General features: G+C 33.1%; 1 protein-coding gene across 2 annotated transcripts; it reads left to right on the forward strand.

Moving 5' to 3' along the window:
* Nucleotides 1-432: 432 nt before the first annotated feature.
* Nucleotides 433-11,502, forward strand: LOC150108496 (sulfotransferase ssu-1-like). Of its 2 annotated transcripts, none has more exons than XM_090415911.1 (2): nt 433-486; nt 10,279-11,502. In XM_090415911.1, exon 2 carries the CDS (start codon nt 10,293-10,295, stop codon nt 11,244-11,246), a length of 954 nt encoding a protein of 317 aa, XP_090272037.1. In that variant the 5' UTR covers nt 433-486; nt 10,279-10,292; the 3' UTR covers nt 11,247-11,502. The 2 variants fall into 2 exon arrangements, with proteins under 2 accessions (XP_090272037.1, XP_090272036.1); XM_090415910.1 differs by lacking the exon at nt 433-486 and adding an exon at nt 6,654-6,747.
* The last annotated feature ends 376 nt before the right edge of the window (nt 11,503-11,878 follow it).

Here is an 11,878-nt window from a genome sequence, read left to right on the forward strand (position 1 = left end):
AAGCTATGATTTCAACGGAGAAAAAATTCTTAAACAGTCACACAAACATCAAGGAAAAAGTTATTGACCTTTTCGCTCGAAAGAAAACAAGAAGAATGGATTTTATTTTTAAGTAATTTTGAATTATACCAAACTGTATAATTTTATCGATAATAAACAATATTTTTTCATGTATACTTTTTTTTTTAATTTTTACCATAATTTTGATATTTTATCCAAACACGTATACACTGTACTTACAGTGTGTATGTACATTTCGAAACTTGCAGCACCCCCACGATTTCAAGCCACGAGCCGCCATTGGTTGTGATTCTGGTTATACTGTTGTTTGGACTGAAGTGTTTTGCATAACTATGTCATGGCATAAGTGTTTTACATTAAATATTTTGTGTTCTATCACTGCGCAGGGCCATTAGGAATGAGGTATGTTATCTTTGTTCGCGGAATACCAATCTAACCATTTTATATTGCAACAACTGTAATCTGGTAAGTTTTTAATCTTCATAGAATGCATCTGATGTAACTGCATATCTTAAAAGTGTTTTCACATAATAGATATTATTTCTGGAAAAAAATTCCATCTTAATTCTGTAAATAAATATTAATTTTTATGGCTATTTTTGTAAGTCTAGTTTTGTAAGGGGTGCTCCTAAACTTTTGCTTAGGAGTGCCCCTTTTTTATAATGTCATTGGCTTTTTTACTCAATTTTTAGGGCATTACCAATGTTTTAAAGACAGATACATGAAAATATATGGGAATATATGTCCAAAATTATTCTTCCCATATATTCTTCATGTATCTGTCTTTAAAACATTAGTAATGCTCTAAAAACGAGTAAAAATCCAATGACATTATATAAAAGGGGTACTCCTAAACAAAAATAGCCATAAAAGTTAATAAGTTTCACGTAATGCATTATAGATTAGTATGTTTATGTAAGTGGGAGCAACAACTGGCTATTTTCCGGCATTTACTGTGAGGATAATTTGTGTGGCTATTCTAGCTTAGATCAACATCAAAGTGATAGCATCGAAATAATAATAATACTATTTTTTAAAATAATTTATTGATTGTTAAAATATTTACAGATACAATAGACATCTTGAGTGACATTGCAACTTATAATTTTACAATACATTGGATTTCAATTTAAAATTTTAATAATACTTTTTTGCCTTTATATTATGTATTTACAACACATGTTCTAATATTAACAATGAAGATTATACAGAATTTTTTGTATAATTTTTTTTTTCAAAGTTTGAGAAAGAGTGATTATACAAACAAATTTCTGCATTTATTTATAAGGATTACTTGTAGATGAGTGAGGCAAGTTAATCCCGCCTACTTCGAAGCTTGGGTTAGCTTTTATGAAGAGAGTGGGATTTAGCCTTCACTATTTGTGTTGTTGCTACTGTTTATCTATGGGATGTAGGCATTGGATGCTAGTGATTTGTGATGTGTATATTAGTGTTAATGGAATCTTAACTTTGTTAGTATATTTTCCAGAGTTCGTTGCTTAATGTTCTATAGTTATCTACGTATTTTAAATTTCTTGGTAGGTTGTTGAGTTGCGTGGGTATCTGATGTGATCTCACAAACGAACCGTATGAGTTGTTGAAGATGTGGGGATGTAGAGAGTTGTTGTAGGTCGTGTTATACGATATGTGTCTCTGTTGTTACGATAGATGATGTTGAAGTAATTCCTTGTTAATGTCATATAGTGTTTCAGGTTTTTAATGCTCAGAATTCCGTGTATCGCCATGTGTTTGTCGGATATTGGTTGTTGCGCGTAAGGTGTCCAGATCACTGTTGATACGATTTTCTGTGTAATGTTTCTAGTTTTTTGTTAAGTGGCTGTTTGATGTATTTGCATCGACTGTTATTCCGTATCTGAGTAGGGATTCGCAGATACCGTGATATAGGAGTTTTTTTTTATGTTGGGTGGAATAATGTCTTTAACTTGGAAGAGTTTCGCTGCGATGATCCGGAGTTTGATGTGTAGGTATTCTATATGTTTTGTCCATTTAAGGTGGGAATCTATATAGAGACCGAGGTATTGTATATTACAGGTTTGATTTCGGAACATTGGCAGGTATTTTTGTTGTTAATGCAGCGGTATGTGTGACAATGTATCGATAGTGATGCGGGACGTATGATTCATGGGTTGTGTATTATCAACATCTGTGTTTTGGTGCCGTTGATTAGAATTGCGTTTTGGTAGAAGTATGTTGTGATTTCGTTTAGGTCTTGTTGTGCTTTGCAGAGAGCTGTGTTAATGTCTGTGTGGATTGCTAGTAGTGCAGTGTCAGCTGCGTATTGAAATATTTGACTTCTTATGGCTATGTTATGAACATCGTTAATGTACAGTTTATGTACATTAACGTATATGTTGAATAGAATGGATGATAATATAGCACCTTGAGGTACACCGTGTTTTACTTGTATACTCCGACTGTGACATGTACCTATTTTTGTTACTTGTGTTCTGTTTGAGAGGTAGTTCTTGAGCCATGCATGCAGTCCTCTTATACCTATTGAGTATAGTTTGGCGAGTAGTATGTCATGTTCAAGTGTATCGAATGCTTTGGTTAGGTCCAGCAGTATAAGGACGGCGTACTTGTTTTTGTCGAAAAACTTCTAATAAAGAAGTTTTTGTCGAAAAACTTCTAATAAAGAAGTTTTTGTCGAATAACTCTAATAAAGTAATGGTGCTTTTTGTTTTCTAAAAGCCGTATTGGTTTTGTGAGATGATGTTGTACTTCTGTAGTCTGGTGTGTGTTATGTTTTCTAGAATTTTTGAGATGACTGGTAGTGTAGCTATTGGTCTGTAGTTGTGAGTATCGTTTCTTTTGCCGTGTTTGTATATTGGCGTAATTACTGCAGTTTTTAGTTGTGGAATAATGCCTGTGTCGAATATTATGTTCACGAGTTTCAAAAGTATTGGATTTATTTGTTTAAAGTGTGTTATAAGGTCTGTGAGTCTTATTTTGTCTATTCCTGGAGTGGTCTTTGGTTTTAGTTGTAGGATTGCTTTTTTTCAGTTCCTGTTTTGTTACGGGTGGAAAATACTTCGTTTGTTGTTGATTTTTTGTCGGTAGTTTTTTGTTGATGGTTGGTAGTTTGTCTTTTTTGAGTTGTGTGATGTTGTTTGTGAAAGCATGGTTGAATGAGTCTGCTAGTTCCTCTTGATTTGTGTCCTGACCGAAGCTTTTTGCAATAAAATCTTGTGCTGAAGTTTTCTTTTTTCGAGTTACTAATTCGTTGAGTGTAGCTCATGTTTATTTAATGTTGTCGTTATATTCCATGAATTTTTGGAAGTAGTGGCGTCTTTTTGCACTTCGAATTTTTGTTGTTAGTTTATTTCTTATGTTTTTGTATAAGGTTTGTAAATGTGTGTTACTGGGTGACTTTTTAAGTTTTTTTCCATTTATTTTTTTTTACACTAATAGTGTTTAGTATGTCGTCATTTATCCATGGATTGTTGTCTGTTTGTCGCCTCGTTTGTGTAGGTTTTGTTGCTTTTTTGTATATTTCTGTGAACTTTAGTTGAATATTCTCGTATAATGTTACCGGAACATTTATTTTAAGTAGGGAATTCCAGTCTGTATTTTTTACTTGGTTATCGACAATGCTCTTTAGTATGATCGAGTTTTGTCGACTTTTGTGGTGGTGGTGGGAGGATGGGGTAGGAAACGTAATAAAACGAAGTTGAAACAAAGCAGTGATCGGCAATTTTGACGTTAATTACTGATGATGTATATTTATGGATGGGAGCCCGTATGTCGATATGATCCATGCATGATTTTGTTAGTGAGTTATTGAGTATTTCTTCTCTTGTTGGGTAGTTAATGGTAGGGTTTATGTTGTAGTGGTTGAAGAAGCGTGGAAATAATGATAATTTTTTTTAAAATAATATAATGATCAAGTATTTATGTTTATGTCTCCTATTAGGATGAGCCGATGTGTTGTACGGGGTTCAATGCCGCTTAGCGATGTTTCTAATTCGTGCAGAAAGCTGATTGGATTTTTATCTGGGGATCTGTATATTATGTATATTGTGTATTTGACTATGTTTATCGTTATTTGTGATTGCCAAAATTAGTGTTTCCGTATGTTCGAAACAAGTTTGTTTTTTTGGTCACAGTATATGTTTCTTTGATAAATGCCACGACGCCACCTCCTCTTTTGTTTGATCTACATAACGTGTACGATTGGTAGTTATTAATGTTGTATGCAGAAGTTTCTGTGTCATTTATTGCAACTTCGGTCAGGATTAGTACGTCTATGTTTGTCAAGATGTAGTTGAGCAGTGTTATCAATGCAAACCAGTGTTTATTTACGCTTCTTATATGTGTGTGTGTATATATGATGGTGAAGTCGGTATTGGTGGAAATGTCTGTCCATTTATTCAAAGAGTCAAAGTCTTTGAAATTTATATTTTCTGACTGGACATGTTCGCCCAGATTTGAGATCTCCGTGATATAGTTTTTAAAATAATTTTAAATCTTGTTCTTAAGGATGGGGAGAGTTAATGTATTATATTAGTAGACTGCTTAGGTCGGATTCTCTTGCAATTATATAAACTCGAGTGTTTTCATTCTGTCTCATAAATACTTGTGAATCCTTAGTCCACAGGAACTTGTACAGTATTTCTCTGTGTTTGTTTTTCTTGCCTGGTATAAAAGATTATTAAAGTATGAAGTTCAGTGTTCTGATATATGGATTGGAGTTCGGAGTTTTTTTCAGTTAGGATGGATTTGGCGGCCGTGAATTCTTGAATACTAGAATGCGGTCTCTCAGAATTCTGCTGGTAAAACGAGCGATGATCGGTGGTGGTCTTTCTTTGCTTTTTGTAGTCCTCGATTAATAGAAGTGATGACTGTGGTTGTGACTGGAATGCTAATTTTTCTACCAATCAGTTGCACTATGGCTTAAATCTTCTTTCTTTTCTTTTGGGATTCCCTCAATTTGAAGTTTTTTTTTCTTTCTTTTTGTAGCATGTGCTCCATTTGACACTTGAGTGTGTTTACCTCTTTTCGCAGTTCTTCGTTTTCGAGCTTGAGTGTTTCTTGTGTTTCTATCGCTACCGCTAATTTCGTTTTTATGTCTCGCATAGCTATATAATAATAATAATAATAATAATAATAATAATAATAATAATAATAATAATAATAATAATAGTTGCATTCCTAATAGTACCTCTGTCTAATAGTGATGTCATTACCACATGGAATTGAATTCAGAGTTCTTTTTCCATGTACTGTAGCTTTCCTAATTTTGCTTTAAAGTAGTCCGTAAAATATAAATAATAAATATTTTATTGCCCGAAGGGAGTAGCGGAGCATATGGAGATCTAGCTGCCTTTGGATATGTAGGCAGGCAGCTATCCTCCATTTTTGATCATCAACATTACGATCATGACTATCGATGATTTTAGAAGCATCCGTGAGAGTGTAAAGCAGTCCAAATATAACGAAAAACATTGCCGTTTCAAAATCGCTAACACTCCATGTCACAAAGCAATAACTGAAAAATTGTTAACATGTGGTTTGAAGAGAGTAATCAGAACATGCAGTGACAAGATCAGTGTCTACCTGAACCGGATAGAATATTGGAGATCCGAAGTATCTCGAAAAAATAGTATCGTATTTTCTCTTTAGAGCATAGAAAAAGCAGACTATTCAATCTTAATTTTCTTACAATAAATTATGCAATTTTCGTCACAAAAAAAAAAAAAAAACCCTAAAAGGGACTTCGTTGGTACAGATAAAAATTAGCCTCTGTAAATGACATTCACATTTGATTATTTTATTATAATTATAAATCTACGTTATTTAAAAAAAAAACAGATAAATTCATAAAATTATAATATAGTTGAATTAAATTATCAATTATTTTCAGTAAAAGAATTTAAAAGTTTGCAATAGGAAAATAAAGCTTCTGCTGCCTTATTATTTCCAAAGGAAGTAGACTAGTCCTAAATTTTTTGTAAGATATCAGTCCGTCGCCAATAGATAGGTCCGAGGCTATCGATGATTTCATAAGCAGCTGCAATTAGAGTCCAAATGAAAATCCTGTCATCTTGTGATCGTTTTTTTTTTTGAGTTGCATTGTTAAAAACTCGAGAGAGGTTTTTTGCATGAACAATTACTTGCCTATACCAAATATCGACTAAATTGAAGGGGAAAAAAAAGGTCCCTCAGTGTGCGACGTATCGAACCTGCATTTATACAGTATAGCATTTTATGAAGTTATACAGGTAAATGTAATCAAAAATTACAAACATACACTGTTATTGAATTAATATACATTTATAAACGTGTGTCATTTTATATTTGTTATTCCGAGTTTCTGATTATCTGGAAAAATTCATTTTCCGTTCATCTCGGGTGATCGAAAATCAGCTGCATGGCTTTTACATACATTCTCTTAGTCAATTGTTTAGCTTGTTCAATGCACACGTCTCTGAACGTCAATGACGTTTAAGGCATAAACAGCTGAGAGAGATTGGAGAGAGTGTCTCATGTAACTTCCTGTTACATGAAAAGAAATAAGATGATACTGCGTATTATCCACGTGATTAAAATTTAACTCAGACCAATAGCAAAAGCTCAAATCATTTTTGACGATAAAGCCAGTTATATCTCAGAGAACAAAGCGTTCATTTTGTATTCTTCCTTCAAACAACCACCAAGGCGATTTTTTTATCATAAAGCAAAATCTGAAAGATACCCGGATTAGGTGTAAGTATTTTAGAATTGCTATAGCATTTGGGAGTTCAAAAGGAGCAGTGTGTGTGTGTGTGCGCATTGATGACCTTGTCTTTTAAGCCTCCATGGATGTTTCAGTGCGGTTTATAAGAAAGTAGATCACGCAGCATTCTTCTGTTTTTTTTCACGAACATTTCCTAAATAAGGAAGTTGAATGTAATCCTGAATCAAAATCGTACTAATATAAACGCGACTGTGTTTATAGTATGACTTATTAAAATCCACTTTTGATATTAATTAGAATTAATATCAAATGATTACATTTGATATTAATATGATTACATTACTCATTGCATTATATATCACAGTCTAATATTGTCACGTTAAAGAGATGCAGTAAATAAATATACTTACGTTTATTTTAAGGGATTCTCTAATGGATTCATGAGAGATAGTAACCTAAATGGTCAAATGTTATCTAAACATAGAATAAAAGCCAAAAGGCTATTTTTCTGGCAACCTTAATAGTAATGAAGGGGGTTCTCATAATGTAAAATACTATTTTACATTAAGGCTATTTTTCATATTTCTCATAATGTAAAAACACGTGTTTTTACATTATGAGAAAATATCAAGGATAGTGAGGGAGCTTGCTCCACCTTTGATACGAGTTGCCTTGGTGTTGTACTACCAAGTGGTTACTTACACTTGGATTTGCCGATAGTTTTTCGGTATGAAACTCATAGATCTTAGTCCTAGTTCTTAGAGTTTCGCTTACTGGCAGATAAACATCAAAGAACCCCCTTCATTACGTTATTTAAACATATTGTTAAATATCACATCTACTTATTCAAGTGGATTCGATATAGTATATGCGACGATTTCACAAGCTCGAAGGCTTTCATAGCGATTTACTTCCCTTAAGTGATATGCATCACATGATATAGTCAATACGAAAATTAAACGTTTCCGTTGAAATTTCAAAAGTTTCAAAGAATAATCGATAGCATCACATAATATTCCTCATGGGTTATTTAAACAGTGCGGGGGGTGGGGAGTGCATATCTATGTTTTGAACTATTGGTTTTCATCAGAGAATAAATTAAATGTTGAATTATCCTTATATATGCGAGACATGAATTCATTGTCGAAGATTTTTTTTATGAATTCTACCTGCGAAAATATGTAAACCTTTAATACATTAATAGCGAAAGGAAGAGGGTCGATAATCCGAAAAACATGCTCTAGAAACCACATATGGATTTTTTTTTTTTTTTTTTTTCGTCCAGTTGACTTAAATTTTCCTGTAAACAAAGGAATAGTTTTGAATTGGGCAATGAAAATCACCAGTTATAGAAAAATAGCCTTAATAGGTTTCATGTGATATTACAATTATTGAATAAAATTTAAAAAAAAAGAAAATCTATGTATACGTTATAGCCAGGGAAACAAACAAACAAACAAAAAAAAAACATTCGACTCTTAATTGACATTTCTATTTTTCTGTCTTTCTATCCTTCTATCAGGCCAGCTAATGCACGTTTAATTATTAAAAAAAGTTTTATATAAGGAGAGGATATATAAAGAGTTGTTATATATCTTCTCCTGATGATTTTCGAACGCTGGGCTTTGTAACCAAAGAATGTATGTTACACCGGCATCCCAACTGCGCCATTGAAGCTCTGCAGTAGCTCGCCAACTTGGATAGTTTGAAATTAACACTTATGGAAGTGCGCCATGCTTGGAAACTTAAATAGTTGTATTCCTATTAAATACGATGCGAATCCTTAATTTATGTGAAAATAAAACTCATACAGAAGTTTGCGCTGTTCAAAATGAGCTGTGATGCTATTCTAGAGTTACCAAGCGAAAGCTTCCTTATTACGAGAATGGGATGACTTTGTGTCATTAAGAGAGGTCGTCCAAAAACTTCATAACTCTTATTTTCAAAAAATAAACCTTATCCATAACAGATTCCGCGCCATTTTGCTTTTTCGTGTTGTGCAGTACGCGGAGAAATTAATTTGTGAAATGAAACAAAGCAGTATGATAGCCAGTATACCAGATTTTTCTAACGTGTGTATGGGCTTTTGTCTGCATACTTCTTTTATTTTATTCTCCATTGTTGTAAATTAAGGATTTTTTTATCCTAGAAAAAAAAGTATACATAATATGCAGTATACTTATGAAGACGTCTGGAAAAATTACGTTTTAATTTTTATTTATTTATTTATTTATTTATTTGACTTAATCATATTTTAAAAAATTACTTTAGCCAAAACTTCAATTTTAAAGTAAATGTGCGCAACTAATACATGCTGCAGAAAAATAATAGCGGTTACCTTTTGTACAACTTGTTCAGTTCATACAGCAATTTTAATTTTTTTTTTCCTGGAAAAAATTTAAAAATGCCAAAATTCTTTATCCCTTAGATTTAATCTTTTTCTTTCTTTCGTTGTTTCTTTTTTTTTTTTTAATAATTGAGAAAAAAATAGATTTGCAGAAAACATCAAAATCAGTCAGGATAGAAAAAAAAATAGACAACAAAAATTATGAGGGCAAAATTCACGAGTACATTTTACGCAATCTGTTTGAGAAATTGAAAGCTTGCTTCACATAAAAATCCGTATATCTGACACACACACACACACACAGTTATTAATGCTCTCAGTGCATTATATAATACACTACAGCAGAGGTAGGTTCTCAACCTTTTCCAGTGGCGTACCACTATATTTAATTCAAGATATTACATGTACCAGTAAGGCAGTGGCTCACATGCCCACCAGTGGTACGCGTACCATAGGTTGAGAATCCCTGCACTATAGGATTTAAGTGTTTGGTAACTCATCTTCATAGTTTTTCTGTGGGTCTTTTCTTTCATTTACAAATATAATAATTAGTATATATGGATAGATGATATTTCAAAAATTAATACTTAAATTATAAGTATTTGTAATAAATTAAAAGTGTACACTGTTTAAAATAAAGAATAATTAGTGCTTTTCATGATTTTAAAGAAACAATTTTCTGTAATTCACATTCGTTTAAAAAAAAAAACAAATGTGAAGGTTGAAGATGATTTTCCTCCTATAAAGCATGTCGACTGCTTTATAGGAGGAAAATTCATAGCAAAAAAAAAAAAAAACTTTAACTCTTCAGAGTTAGAGCCACCAGAAAAGCATACAACATGACTACATGGCGAGGACTTGGTGTGGCACATCACCGAGCATCGGAATAACTATACGGCTCTGCGGATGCCCAATGAACAGATGAGATAAGACTGAGAAAGGTTCTTTATAATGTATCAGTCAACCAACGTCAGAAAATTATAAATCGATTATAGTGCAATGACTCAAAGACCACGCACACACACACACACACACACACACACACACACACACACACACACACACACACACACACACACACACACACACACACACACACACACACACACACACACACACACACACACACAGAGAGAGAGAGAGAGAGAGAGAGGAGTTGCAATTTTATTAATTTCTTTAATCTACAATTATTAACCTGTTTTTTTCTTTGCAGAGTGGCATATCATCATGAGCAAGATACGAAAATATCCGAAGTACAAAGATGTTGATGGATTCAGAATTCCTGAACCATTTAGCTCAGAAAACTTGAAATCTGCTATCAGCTACAAACCAAGACCTGATGATGTTATTATCGTCACCTTTCCTAAATGCGGAACGACATGGACGCAGCAGATAATTTCATTGATCTTTCGTAAAGGACAACCTATCACTGATATTGTTGACTTCTTTTCTGATACTCCATTCTTAGAGTTAACTGGAGCTGAAGCTGCGGAGATCATGAAACGTCCAGGAGCAATGAAAATTCACTTACCATTCCATTTAACTCCTTATTCGCCTGAAGCTAAATATATTTATGTTGTAAGGAATCCTAAGGATTGTTGCGTGTCTTTCTTTCACCACACCAAATCGATCCCTATTTACGATTATGCGGATGGAGAATTTGATGATTACTTCGAAATTTTCCTAAATGGAGAAAATGATTTCGGAGATTATTTTGATCATTTGCTCTCATGGTACTCGCACAGAAATGATCCAAACGTCTTATTTATCACTTATGAAGAGATGAAAGAGAATCCGAAAAGTGCTGTGTTGAGATTTGCCAAATTTTTGGGTCCAGAGTTTCTGGAACCACTCGAGAAAGATCCTACAATAGTGGACAAGATTTTAGAATATAGTAGTGTAAAGTATATGAAAGAAACGACCGGCAAGTATATGCAGCAACTTTTCACCTCTCCCAAAGAAGAAATTTTAAATAATCGTAACCTCCCTGAAGAAATCAAGAAAGCCATTACTTCAGGAGTATCTGGTGAAAAACCCCGCGAAGTGAATTTTGTTCGTAAAGGAATTGTTGGAGATTGGAAAACTCATTTCTCTGAAGAACAAAGTAAGCGTTTAGAACGGAAATTTTTGGAGAAAACCAAAGGTACGGATATTGCCGATTTATGGAAAGATTGCATCTAAATTTTCTCAAGATACCAGAAAGAAAAACACGATGAAAACTGAATTCATGAAAAAATATTGCTGTCTAATCATGTCATTCAAATATCACATTGTTTTTAGAGAAAAGTAAGATTTTGTTTATTTGCTTCTTGTTTATTTCTTTGTGTCTTGATATTGAGAGGTATCAGAAATAATTTCTACTCTTTATAACGTGCCATAATATCATGGATTGTTAATTACTTACTAGAAAAAAATAAAGTGGATGAAACTAAAAGAAATCGGAAATTGGTATTTTTGTGATTCATATGATTTGATTAATTACACATACAACAAAGTTTTTGGAAGATGCCCCCAAAACGTTAATTATAAAGTGGACATTACAACTTACATTCGTTCTCATGTTGTTTTAATGAAGTAATGACCTACTTTTCATGAAATATAAAATAAATAATATACTCTAAACATTCCTAGAGAAAAGTATAACTCCTTTAGATATAACGAAGATCGAAAGACATCTGGTCTCCACCCTCCAGATGTCTTTCGATATTATTGAATGAACAATTTTAGGGAAGATACTGCTGTAGGCATGTGTCACCATCTCGTTGACTCTAAAAATGCGAATGATAAGTCTAAATTTGGAACTAGACCTCTAG

Source organism: Typopeltis vanoorti, chromosome 3 (genome assembly GCF_054136105.1).
Source record: "Typopeltis vanoorti isolate ZY-2024b chromosome 3, IOZ_Tvanoo_1.0, whole genome shotgun sequence".
Lineage (NCBI taxonomy): Eukaryota > Metazoa > Arthropoda > Arachnida > Uropygi > Thelyphonidae > Typopeltis > Typopeltis vanoorti.